Here is a 13638-nt window from a genome sequence, read left to right as displayed (position 1 = left end):
AGACCGGGGCAAGGGGGTGGTTGCCAGTGGGCTACAACAGCAGCCAACTGAATGCAAGAAAACCACATGGGGTATTGCTTTAGAAAAACCAGCATCTCTCTTTCTCTCTTTAGCACCGAATAATCCAAGAGCCCGGCTTTCTTGTGCCATGGGCCTTAGGATACCACTTAAAGCAACACTCAATGGGCAGAAAATGCTGTTGCCTGGATTTGACAGTTGCACACATGACCAGTACGTTTGGATATAAATGAATTAATTCACTTTTAAGCTTCAAAATTCAGACAACTTCAGATGAACTGCAGCTCTCGGTACCTTTGTTGATCTTGATCATTTCCATGGGCACCTGGGGAGAGGAGCCTTTGCCTGCAATGCCTCCTGTGGTGTCATTGTTTGCCCTCGGTTTCCAGATGACGCCAACCTGATCTTTCTATTTCCGTCATCTTACGTGCAGCTGAAGATTGAATCTCTTTCAGCTATAATGGTTTTATTGAGTTCTTGAGGGTTTAGCAAAACAAACCAGCTATGAAGTTAATTGTGTCTGCAAAATGACAGGGATCTCACAAACTGCAAACACCCAGCCCACTCGGGACAAAATTGGTTCATGCAGCTCTAACAGTACACACAGCTGATCTGAAAGAGTTTGTCGGAAATGTGGGGTTTTAGTAAATATAACCCCCACATTTTCATCAGCAATTTGATTAAAAAAAAAAAAAAGCTTTGCATTTTCAGGTTTTCACGGTGAAAAGCTCAATATCCCCCTCTCTCTTCTAAGTTTTGGAGCATTTCCACGTAAAGAATAGGAGGTGAGCAGCATCAGCTGTCTCTGAACCCCCTTCAGTGGGCAGTTGTGCAGGATGCAAAGGATGTATCCTACTTAAACAAGAGGCCGTCTCTGCTGTTTTCATTAAAAAAAGGGTCCTGGAAGTCACACTCATCTTTTGTTTCCAGGCATGTAAATGGTGAGCAATATCTCTGTTGTGGTTTGGGTTTCTGAAGGTTCAAGTGCCTCTTTGTGGCCTCCAGGTTTTGGGGAGGAAAGCAGGGAAGGGCAGAAAGGTGGGAACTGCATTCACACAAGCTTGGCTGCAGGGACAGTTCGGTGCCTTCATGCACGTAAAATGGGCCGTCCGGGAGTAAACTGGAGACTTTAAAACCTACAGCTTTTGGAAAATGTGATGAACAAGCACAAGCAACATACCACTGGGAACTTTGGGCCAGGAACTACTAACGTTAGCTACAGCAGTGCCGTGTCAGGTTTTAGCACCCAAAGGGCTGTGGGGCCAGAGTGAGAGGCCCCTTGCTCCAGCTCTGAGTCAACATTGCCTCTGGAAACCCACACCCTGCCCTGGCTTGGGGCAACTGCCCAGGTAATAAAGAGGAGTTAAAGTCCTGGGGCATCTCCCTGCAGAGGAAAGCAGGCACTCCACCCGGTTTGAGCAGCTTTTATTTGCCTTGTGCCAGCTCTTCGTTGACACCTTTTCCAGTCTCTCAAAAAGCTCTTTCAAGCATTTTGTGTTCACTAAGAGACTATTTCCATGCATGCGCTATGCACGCTGCAGCAACACCAATGACTACGCTAAATGTTGAAGTCTTTAATCCGCTTTTAACAAGGTTCTTTAGTCATACCTCTCAGGAGGCTACATCACAGGCAAGCGTTATGCAAGACAAGCTGATGAAACAGGACTTTGAGAGCTGAACAAGCTAAAGTCCTTCCAGCAGCAGAGCTGGCTGCAGGACCTGGCTGTCTTTGCCCGCCCTGGCTAGGATATGCTAAACCTCCTCTTGAAAGGATTTATGTAGTGCTGCACTTCATGTATCAAGGGAGACATTATTGCACAGAGAAAACAGCCATACTTAAAACCACATGGAAGCTGCTGCTCAAAATAGAGATAATTTCTCATGCAGCTATATAGAAAAACCTTCCTTAAAAGTTAGTCCTTTCTTTTAACTGCTCTTTTTCCATGTAAATAAAACACAGTCCTCACAACACAGTTACCATTTTCAACAGTGGCTTCTAATTCTAGATTTTTGGGATTTTGGGGTGGCCGGTCCCCCAGAAAACCCCAGAAAATTTCGAAGCACATAAAGCACCAGAGATCCCTCTGAATGTGTGATGCACTACAGGGTTTCACGGCCCAGGACAACTGGAAAACACTTGTCTTGATCTGGGTGTCCAGAACCAGAGACATTTGTAAATCTTTCCCTATCGTGAACCTCTGAAGTCAGGGCAAAAGCATTTTGCTGTTGTTTTGGAAGATACGTGGGCTGTGACCATGCAGTGTCTCCTTCGGCATGAAGGAGCCTCAGCGAGTGGCACACGTGGTGATCGATGGAGTTATTGCTAACGGTGAAGGTGCCCATCACCCCTGGTGCAGCAGCCCTGGGCACAGGTGCTTCAGGGGGCCGCTTCTGATGGCAGCAGCGAACTCCCCGTAGCGTCTTCAACTGCAGGAAGCGCAGCCATGCCAGGGGCTTTCCGATGGCCAGGATTTGTGTTGGAACGCATGGGAGAACAACACGGAGACATTTATGCAATAGCTCAGGGGATTCTTGACAAACAGGAAGAGTTTCCATGCCATATTACCCGTTGCTTGTCTTCCAGGTCACTAACAGCCCGAAGTTGTCCTGGACACTGCAAACAAAGGTGCGGTCTCAGTCTAGTGAGCAGTCCCGTGTGCATGGGAGGACACGGGGGTCTCCCCTGTTCTGGCTCCTGCCCTGGTTTTTGACACAGGGAGGATCCTGGGGACTGGTACTGGGACCTGCCATGGTCACAGGTAGTGGCTAGGGACTGGCGCATAGCCAGCGTACTCGTGTTTGCAAAGCAAGCGCCAACCTACCTCCATGTGAGTCAGCACAGCTGCGTTGCTTGACGTCAGCTGGGCATCAGTCCCTGTTATCTGTGCTTGGCTGCAGACAACAAGCCAAATTCAGTCGTGGTGTAGCTCTAGTGAACTATAAGGTCAGTACAAGTAAGCCTGCCAGCAGGCAGAGAGGGAGATGTGCAGAACCACTTTGCAAAACCAAAGTGGTTGGAAAGCTCTGAAGGTCCCCTCCTCTCTCCACCTACCTTCCAAGTGGCATCTAGCAGTGCCTTTCCTTCCCCACTTTGCTACATCTGCATAACTCTGTCTCTAGCGGCTTCCACAGTGTCTTTGACACATATCTGCTACCACTCCATCACAGTGCATGGCCTATTGTATCATCAGCATCATTTTTTCTGAACTGCCACGTGCACTCTGTTACAAAAGCACACTGCTGAATGTAATACTGGACTGAAAAATGCCCGAGGCACTGATCAGTCTGAATCAAGAACTAGCTGCTGCAAAAACACAAGGCTTTTTTTTTTTAGTTTAGGTTTTGATCAGATTTTATGATTAGGGCAGGAATTGTCACTCCCAGATGATTCAACCACATGCAGTTCTGATGGAGCTTATTTTTTTAAGCTGAACAACACCACATACTGCAACTGGTATTTGTGCAAAACCCTTTTATGTAGCACCTTTAATGGCTAAACCTTCCCAAATCCTCCATATCTGCTGTACGCAGATCGGGTGATCAGCCTACAATGTTTGGGATGTATAAGCCTGGAGCAGATCCAAATGTGAGCATGACATTAGAAAGCTGGCCCAAGATGTAACGTAGTGGCACTCACTGATTAAGTGGGCAGAGTCTGCAGGAGACGTACTGGGAGCAAGCACAGGCTGCGGCCCTAGGCAGGATTGGGTGTGAATAAATGACAAGTCAAGGTTCAATGCAAGGTAGTTGAGAAAGCTGGATAATGGAAGCAAGAGCAGTCTCTGTTTGAATAATTTGGAAGAGTCTGAGGAAATTTTACTAGGTAAGGGATGAGCTCTCCCCTTCAAGGAAGCACTTAAATCAATACAGGGTGCCACTGGATTTTGCCACAGTGAGAAGTCAGCACTGTCACCAGCTTTCCAGTTTATGAAAAGCATAAAAGATCATTTAATGGCCATCAGGGGTTCCACAGCCGGAGCAAGAGGATGGCAAACAGGTGCATGACTGTCTGAGCACACAGAACAGTGATGTCTAGCTAGAAAATCTTGGAGAAAATACCGGAGTGTTGTTTTGTTCCTGTTTTGACATTTGTATGCCCAGTTCCAATGAGCTGGCATATATGGGAGATAAAATTTCTGAGATTAGAGTGCTAACCTGATAGAAGAGTTCTGGCTGTTTCTGAAAGACCTTTATGCATCCAAGAGAAATTTATAAAATAGATAACTCACCGGGAAGTCAGTTCCCATAAATAACAGTAAGAAATATGGAATGCTGTGATGCTTAATTCACAACTCTTTTCTCAGTCAGTAATTTCAGCTGGAGTGCTTTAGCCAGCAACGTTGAGCAGATGCAGAAGTGCTTGCAGAGCTCAGTGCAAATATTTGAAAGAGTGTACAGGGGGCTGTTGTTGGTAATAGACTGAAACCGGGCATTGTTTTAATTGCCTTGTGGAATCTTTTAATAAACAGTTGCATGCTTTTTGAGCATTGGCCTCATGAATTTAAAGCTTTGTTTTCCCTGATATGACAACTGCTCAACTGCACCGACAAGAATAACTTTAGAAGTTTATTTCTATTTTATTGAAATCAATGTATACAGCTTCAAAAAGCCATTAGTATTTGTTTAGTTAAAATGTTTCAAATATTAATAGCAGCTTCAAAGTGTTGACAAGCCCTAAAGCCCAGCAAGTAACATGCTTTGATGTGTTTGTCTTCTGGCAGCTGAAGAGAGAAGTTCTATTTTGAAATGAAAAGAATTAGTTTGCTTAGTATTTTCTTTCCAAATGTGAAATCTGTTTAGGCTTTTTTCTCCAAACTGTGGTTTAAATTACATTTTATTTATATTATTTTACAATTTATCTCCCAGAAGGAAACAGAGACATCTTGCTTACTGACATCCTACTGACCTGGTTCTGTGCCCCTAGGTATCTCGTTTTGGCACACGGAGGCCTCACTGTGGCACATCTTCCTATCTACCTGTAAGCACGCAATCAGTCCTGCTGAGGTCACTGCTCCATTAAGGTCAGCGGGATTATTTGGTTTATTTAAGATTAAACTCATACATGTTTGCAGGATTGCTGCCATAATAAGGTATGTTATCCTTTACTATGAAGGGAGCATTTATACTTTATGCATTTCAAACTGTATCGGTAAGGATTTTTTTTTGCAACAAAATACAGCAGTTGTTGAGGCCTGATTCCCAGCTGGGGTAAGTCAGCTTGAAGAAATTGAAGGAGCTACAATCGTTGTAGCAGCTGAGGATCTAGAACTACAGTCATGTTGAGTTTCCCTAAATATATGACACAGATGTCCTACTCTCACCCTCACAGTGGCAACTTAACACAACTATCCGGCAGCGCATGTGTATCTCTCAGTCCCAAAGGAACACTCTTATCCCTTACCTAGAAAAATAGTCTTTGAAACACTGAAAGCACAACAACTAAACCGAATCTTGCATCACAAAGGCGTGGCTAGTAAGGAATTTAGGTTCTTTTTGATGAGCGTATCACCAAATACAGCTCTGAGACAAAGCCCAGTGATGTTCCAGCCCTTTCTGCTGCCAGCACCGGACACATCTCATGAATGCCTGCGGGACACCAAACATGTTGTGGAAAGACGCAGAGGAGTCAATGAGCCCAAGCGATCCCCACCTGCCTGCTGGGGCTGCTGCAGTAACTGAGAGCGAGCACACATGCTTGACATCCATGGGAAGCTCCTGCTATGACTCCATGACACTCTTAGACTGAATTTAAGGTCTTGCAAACCTATGAACTCTGCCTACCTGGTATCTGATACTGTGTCCTGTGAGATCCTGTTTTACAAGCAGAGGAATGTTTCTAACCAGATGGCAACATTTACACATTTCAAAGTGTCATCCGATTTCCCCTTTGACATTAAAAGACACTGCAGCTCCACACAGGTGAGTTATTTACAACGGCAATCTCTGCACAGTTTGTGTTAAATACAGCCAGCTAACCTTGCAAAAAATTACCTGCAAAGTCATCCCAACAGAGACCGAGAAGGCTGGTAGAGAAAGTAGAGATGTCTAAACTCGGAGCTGTGTCACCCAACTAGAAACACTTGCAAAGGAGTTTTCTCCACCTGAGCTGAGTCCGGCAGCCTGCCTTTCCAGAGAGCAAAAAACAACAAGTGCTCTGAGGGTGTGGGACTCTGCCTTGCTTTAGAGGCGTGTGTCAGGACACACAGCCCCGTGGCTCCCGGCTTGTATTGGCACCCACAGCGCAGATAGATACCCACCTACCTTTGTGGAAACCGAGTGCCCACTTACTGCCCCATTTCTATCACAATTAATATAAAGCAGGGAAACGTCAAGACGTTTTCAGCCAGTAACAAATGAGTCAATAGGTGTGCTTTCTTCCGCTAAAATCTACACACATAAACCCATGTTCCTCTTTAACTAGAGGCTAAAAGGAAGAAATTGTGCTTCAGGCACACTTCTTTTTAATCGCATGCTTAAAGCTGTTCACAGGAGACTGAAAGAGTGAGTCCCTTAGCATCTTTGCCCTGTCCCTAGTCAATTCTAATCCCCAAATGCAGTTTAGTTACATGTAGACGTGTCATGTTTCATGAGGGTAACGTATTTACAGGCTGACAGCTCTTATTTATATTGCTTTCTTCTCTTCCCTTCATTGGCATTTTACAGTTTCATATTATCAATTCTGTCTTTGGGAAAGAGGCCAGTGTATAAATCTTGAAAAAAAAGATCCCGAGTGGATTAGCAAGTGTCACAATGGCAGGCACTGTGGCGTAACGGGCTGAGGCAATCCATGCGGGAGGCAGGTCGCCTGGCACAGAGCGTGGCACGAACAAGTTCTGGCCTTACACAAGTGATGGCAAGCAAGGTAAAGGCCATCTGAAAACCTGTGATGAGGAAATGAAGAAGTGCAGCAGCTACTTCATACACAGTCATGGTGACTAGGTATGAAAGATCCAAGCAGCCTTCCAAGGCTAAACCCCCCAGGATCCATCCGGCTGGCACAGTGCAGCCTCACGCCCATGTACCCGAGGCAGTTTGTGATGTGCAACCATGTAAGGTCAGCTCAGGCATAACCCCAGAAAGCAGTGCAGCTCCCTACTTTCCGGACTAGAGCTAGCCTGTCTTAGAGCGGGCTCAAGTACCTCTGCATAGCACTGCACCCTCGCAGCTGGTCATGCCCCTTCTTGATCACCACGGACTTGATTTAACCTGGCTGAAACAACAGTGAAGGTGCCTAACAAAACTCCACCCTGCCTGCCCTCCATGACCCGCTAGCGAGCAGGACTGCCTCCTTCAGCAAAACCAGCCTACGCGCGGTAGTGCTTCAGCACAGAAGATCACAGACCCTCCTAGGTCAAACTCTACAGCGGACACCATGCACCAGCTCTTTGCCACCACATCATTCCTCACAAACAAGCAGCAGCTTTTCTTCAGAAGTTGAACAGCCTGACAGAAGGCCATGAACGGCCAAATGCTAGCTGCTCCAAGTGAAGGGCTGACTTACTATTAATGCCAGACTGGGAAGTCACTTTGCAATATGGATGGTCATTTATTTATTGTTTTATCATGACACATAAAATGCTACGGCTGCAACATCAAAATATGGTGTCACTTATAAAATACCGGTATTATTAATGCCGTGGTAAGATACCGTTAACATTTACAGAGAGGTGTATAATAATTCGATAGTCTTGCCTAATGGTTTGCTCCAGTGACAAAACACCCTGGCAAGCAGATGATGGATGGAATACAGTGCCTATTTATTATCATGGTTTTTCCTCCTTGATTACTGCATGGCCTATAATGATATCAGTAATTGTTGCTGAATCTAATCCTTTTGAATATGGTAGATAGGTCCTTTACTTTTACAGTATGTGTCAGAATAAAAGAGAAGCATCTGAAAAACAAAGAGATGGCATTTCCTTACAAAATGAGATGAAAAAATAAAACAATATACATGGAAATTTCAAGTGTTTCTTTTTATATTTAAAGCTCTTATTTCAATATACTGTATTTAAACATTCTTAAATAATCATTCTGTACCTTTGATTTTCTGTTTCATCTTTGGAAACAAATAGAGTAATCTCACTATAAATGTGTGCAAATAGAAAATATATAAATATATTTAAAGCCCATGTCATAAAAAGGTGGTCTCGGAATTGTCACTTTTACAATAATCAGCTGGGGTCCCTTTCATTTTGTCCTGCAAGTTATTTGAGCTCTGTTCTTTTAAGCCTTTGAAGTCCACATGCAAAGAAGAGCCAAGCACACACATACTGTCCTGTGTTTCATTTTGTAAACTGCTGGATGACACCTGTAAAACAGTCCCAATGCGACTGAACAGCGGAGTTGATGTGATCCACTTCAACAAACTGAAGTCTGCTTGGTCGACTGCTGAGCTCCATGGGAATGTTGCTCCCACAGGCAACGACTCCATCTCTGAAGTGCTGTGTCTAACTTCATGAAATCCTGTGGACCTTTCCAGACTACTTGCTGATGAGGGGAGTTTGTTTTCCCCATACAACACAGCACCCTCGGGAGAGGCAGCCACTGTCTGATCTGTTGTATGTTCTGCCTTTGGGTGCTCTTGGAAAAGTGACTCGCTTGTCTGAGGAGATTTTGGCAAAGGTGTGCTTTGGTTACAAGCCTTATAGCAATCACTAGCATTTGAGCCAAGGCTTGGTGAGAAGCTGTCTGCAAAGGATTGTGTCTGACGTATTGTTTCCTTTACATTCAACTTGGTCAGAAGCTGGGTGCGATTCTGTGGGGATAGTTTACTCAACTGGCGTCCAAGCTGCAGCTGGGTTGGGAATAGTGTTCCCTGAAGGGTTCTGTACAGAAATCTGCAAGAGGAGAATGTGCACGTGAAAAGAACTGAAAGAAGGAAGTACCCAAGATATTATTAAGAGAAAATATCCAAGACAAAAGTACAACACAGAAAATTAAGAGTTTTATGTGCCTTTCTTATGTTTGACACAAGAAAGCTTGCAGAGGAAAAGCTCTGAATGCTGTGCTAATATTTTGATTAATAACAAGCAGCGTAATAGATCTGCAGCTTTAGCCAGTGATCCACCTTGTGATTACACATGGTCTTTCATTCTTCCTGATGAGGAATCAAAGGCAACGGGGATCAATCTGCAGAGCAGGCCTCTTACATCCATAACAGGCAAGTAAGTCCACAATACACTATCAGAATTTCTGTACTGTGCATGCTATGGGAGGGTGGGTTGAATCTGGAAGCATCACGGAAAACCTCACAGGGTAGCAAATATCTGCATGGCCATGAGGTTTGACCAACAGTCTACAATCATCCCTCTCCTGTGGTCTATGGCCAGGACCTGTGGTCTGTTCCTGTGGTCAGGAGCACAGAAGAGGTTAGGCAACCTGACTTCATGTAATTAGCTGCTGAAAAAAATTGACTTGGCTGGTAAGGCAAAAAGAAAGAGGGGGAGTGGAAAAAAAAATGCTTCTTGCCCTCCCAGCCATAGGCATAAAGTGCTTTCATATATGAGAAAAGACATGAGAGAAGATAGAATACCTGGGCAGCAATGCAACGACTGGTGATATAATGCAAGTGAAATAGAACATAGGGTCTCCCATCAGCCTTTGCATAGTCCAGTAGGGATTGGATGGAGGATGGCATACTGGGCAGGAAGCATTGTAAACCAGAGCCACAAAGAAAAATAAAAGGATACTGAAGATGCAAGACGACCAGTGGAGAAAAGTCTAAAACAGAAAACCAACAAAAGAATAATGACTCTTTATATTCTGAGAAGTTTGTTGTGATTCTGAATTAAAACTTCTTAATTTCTGGAGCCAAATCCATGCACGGCAAAGAGTTTGGAGCCTTGTATTTTCAAAAATTCTTATTACAGATACAACACTACAAAGCTGTTAGCAGATCACAGTTTAAAACCTTTTTCATGTTTGCTTAAAATGCTTGCTAAATATAGAATGTGCTGAGGAAAAGAAACAACCATCTTCTGATTTTGAAGAATGGCACTAAGAAAAGAATTACGTGTATACCAACAAGTTTCTATGTAGGCTGTGGGTACCTTACCCAAGTTTTGGTTTCAATAGCCAAATGTAGCATGATGGTGAAAAGAGCTATTGTGGTGATGGGAGTTCCCCAGGAGAAGATATCCACATCCGAATCATAGTAAGTCTGTAAAGAAGGAGACAGAATTTAGCCGAAGCTGTGCTGCCAGTTCTCTTCAAAATGCTTGAAATAGAATGGCTTAAACTAAACACTTACGAAATAGGGGATGAAGAAGCAAACCAGGCTTTGATACATAGCATCAATCATGTTCATCCAAAACATGTGTGGTTGGTACTCCTGTGGCATAAAAAAAAAAATCAAGAAAATCAGAGCCTAATGAAAATGCTATTTGCTGGGATAGGTATTTTGAGGGGGATATTCCAATGGGCACTTTTAAGGGCTTTTGCAAATAGCTTCACAACTTTGCCCATCAGTTAGATACCCTCGGGGACAAAGTATGAAGAGTCCACCTGCAAGTGACTCTGTTCTGGGAGGACACTTCTGCTGCTTGTTTTTTTTCCTGGCAGAGGGTGTAATTTGAATCTGACACTCAGGTCAGCAAACATTTGTGAAGGTGCCCGACTTTGTGCACTACAGTTAGACCACTGATTTCAGGAGGAGCAATCTGAGGTGTAAGTACATGAGTAAATGGGTTTTACATCATGTACATACAAGCACAGGGTAGTTATTCACAGGAGAGAAAACAGAAAATGCACACATACTTAGAAAAGAAGATCCACAACAATGACATTTAGCAGTAATTCCTGCAGCAATGTATGCTATGATATAAATATGTATATAAAACATATATATATACACACATATATCTCTGTGTGTGCGCACAAAATTGCTTGCTAAGAAACAATATTAAACTAACATTTTGTTTTAAAGAAATATACAACTGCAGGGGTATGGATGGTCATATAAAAGACCTAGATATAATGGAAAAGAGTTTGTAAATGGCAAAATATTTATTTAATTTTGGGATAGAGGCTACATCTCCAACCACTGAGTTCATCAGGGCTCTTTCCCTCTATGGAGAATATCACTGCAGCCTAAAAATGGGAATTGAAAGCTGCTTAGAAAGAATTATGGTGTTCTTTGGCCTACTGTAGTTAAGCATTGGAACAGGTTGCTCAGAGGGACTGTGGAATCTCCACTGTTGGAGACATTCAAAACTGGACCAGATAAAGACTTGAGCAACCTCATCTAGCTTTGAAGCTGTTTTGACCAGGCGTCTGGATCAGATGGCCTCCAGAGCCATCTAAATTATTCTATAATTCTGTAGGCTTTGAATCAGTGATACCTTTTTGAAAGAGATCCTACCTGAAGCAGGATTTTTGGAAAGTTTTTAAAATGCCTTTTTAGGTAATTATTCAGAGAATACGCTCACTAGATTTCAAACAAACTTAGAATGGTCCCTGGGCTTGCCTATGAGAAATAATTGAGCTGTGAACCCAGGAGACTTCTCTCCTCGGTTTGCCAGCTGAAGACAGGCAGACACAACTTCCCAATAAGCTTAAGCCATTACAAGGTTTTTACCACCTTAAAAATGTGCAAGAAAGGAAGGCATTAATGTTACAGATCTTTAAAGTGGAACAGAAGAAATACAGCAAAATGGAAAAAAACAGCTGGGTGAAAAAGAGAGAATTTGGACTAAAGCACTAAAAATAAGTTGCACTAAAATTCTCCTTTCGTCTTTCCAGGACAGTGTCTAGCAATGTCACTAGATGTGTGGGGTACCAAATGCAGGTGTACAGTTAGAGGCAAAAACCATTCACTGTCTCCTCTCAGAGGGCACAATGTCAAATACTTTTAAGAGAGGCCTTTGCCTTGGAAGCAATGTCTCAATATGGATAGTTTTGCCAAGCAGAAAGATTTTCCCACAGTACACTGTAGGTGTAATTACCAGAAATGGTTTGGCTCGAATCCCTCCTGCAATTCCTTCTGTTTTCATTGTACAATTCAAGCAGACGGGGAAAAGGTGTTTTCAGTAGACATTTCAGCTGAATCTGTCATCTGCTGGTGACTATCTCCCTCAAAGTCCAAGTCTATCGACCTCCATGCTTACTCCTAAAGCCATCTTTCTCTTCTGCCTGTTTGTAAAGGGCTGGGACCTGAAGTTTTGAGTACATACTATGAGGTTATTCTGTGAAAGTCTGCACTAGTCAACAAGGTATAATCTGCTTTACTTTTGTGGTTATTTGTGAGCCTGGACCATGAGGGAGGAGTTCAGCTTAGGCTGACTTAAAGCATTCAGCTTCTCTCCTGTTACATAGTTCAAAATACAGCTGGGTGGGGTTTTTTTGTTTGTTTTAAATGTACTTTTGGCATTTAATACTTTGACTCAGATGAGAAATATCACGAAATAATAATAGTGACTTCTCAGACTGTTTTTATCAGTCATCCACCCTTTGGGAGCAGGGTTGGTTTTCAGCTGAAACTAAAGAAGTCTAGGAAAAAAATTACAAAAAGCTAGAAGTTTTTACCTCCATATTCTGTCCACTTTTATAAAGCTGAGGTACAGTAATTAGCACTTCAGCTGGCACGTCCTTATCCAGCACACCAGTAATCAGTTGTGGAAGAGAAGAGAAGAGTAAATTAAAGAAGATGAGATACCACTGATCAACCATCGATGAGCCAGAGAACCCGCAGTAAAACTGGTACCAGAAGAGAAGGGCCACAAACATCTGAAACAGACCAAGCAATGCTGTAAATATGACAAGATAAGGAGGATCATCATCCCATTGTGTTCTGAAACCATTCTGCTTCCAGTTCTGTAAGGACTTGTCTATGAATGCTAAACATGTGAGCAATCCTTCTAAGGATACCTAGTCTTTAACTCGCTGTTCCTGATGCCCGGACCACTTAGCTAAGCTGCAAACATCTGGCACACCTGCAAGTCTTTGTGCTGCTGGAACCTCAGACCTCAGGTGTCAGGGATGACTTCATACAAAATTAACTCTCAGTTCAAGTGAAACCCTGAGGTGCAATTTAACTAACTGTAAAAAGCTCTCCCAACCATCATTGACCTCTAGCTATATGAGTACTTGCATTACTATCATAAGAATAAGCATTTCCATAATAATATCCTCTGCTGGCTTGAGATGTTTTGGGAGGCTCTGCTGGTCTACAGTAGGTAAACGCACAACTTTTTTGCAAGACCAACATGAGACTAGGAGCAGCAAGGGAAGTGAAACTGTAAGGTCTAGCCAAGTTGTCTTCACTAGTCTATCTCTGTGCTTTGAAATTCAGCAAATTAGCAGTGTTCTAAAGATTCCTCAGTCTCCCTTACACTTCAGCTGTATAAAGAAATCAGCTGCATACACAGCTGCAGTGGGATTGTTCATGTAGTTGGGTTGGAATCACCCAAAAAGGAACAAACCACACAACTCATTTCTTCTACAGTCTCTGCAGCATGGAGAATCTAGAGGTACTTAGGGCTCAGGAAAGGTGCTGATCTCACCTGGTGAGGGGGGATTTGAGGCCTAGAAAAAGATGGGCAGCTTCCTAGGGAAGGAAATATATTCCCAGGCTTGGTCCTCCTAAAAATTGCAATTTATATTATTCTTTGTAAAGTGATT

At 43.3% G+C, this 13638-nt stretch overlaps 1 protein-coding gene across 1 annotated transcript in view; it reads right to left on the bottom strand.

Moving 5' to 3' along the window:
- Positions 1–7540: 7540 nt before the first annotated feature.
- Positions 7541–13638, bottom strand: part of ATP10A (ATPase phospholipid transporting 10A (putative)) — a 118304-nt gene continuing 112206 nt past the window's right edge. Inside the window, exons 17-21 of the mRNA XM_052773979.1 lie at positions 12544–12744; positions 10271–10351; positions 10076–10180; positions 9554–9741; positions 7541–8858 (exon numbers count right to left, since the gene is read on the bottom strand). Of these exons, the coding sequence (XP_052629939.1) occupies positions 8153–8858; positions 9554–9741; positions 10076–10180; positions 10271–10351; positions 12544–12744 (1281 nt within the window). The 3' untranslated portion in view covers positions 7541–8152. The remainder of the gene's footprint in view (positions 8859–9553; positions 9742–10075; positions 10181–10270; positions 10352–12543; positions 12745–13638) is intronic.

This window comes from Harpia harpyja, chromosome 22 (genome assembly GCF_026419915.1).
Source record: "Harpia harpyja isolate bHarHar1 chromosome 22, bHarHar1 primary haplotype, whole genome shotgun sequence".
In the NCBI taxonomy this organism is placed as follows: Eukaryota; Metazoa; Chordata; class Aves; order Accipitriformes; family Accipitridae; genus Harpia; species Harpia harpyja.
Note: the sequence above shows the minus strand (reverse complement) of the source record. Positions and strands in the feature narration are given on the sequence as shown.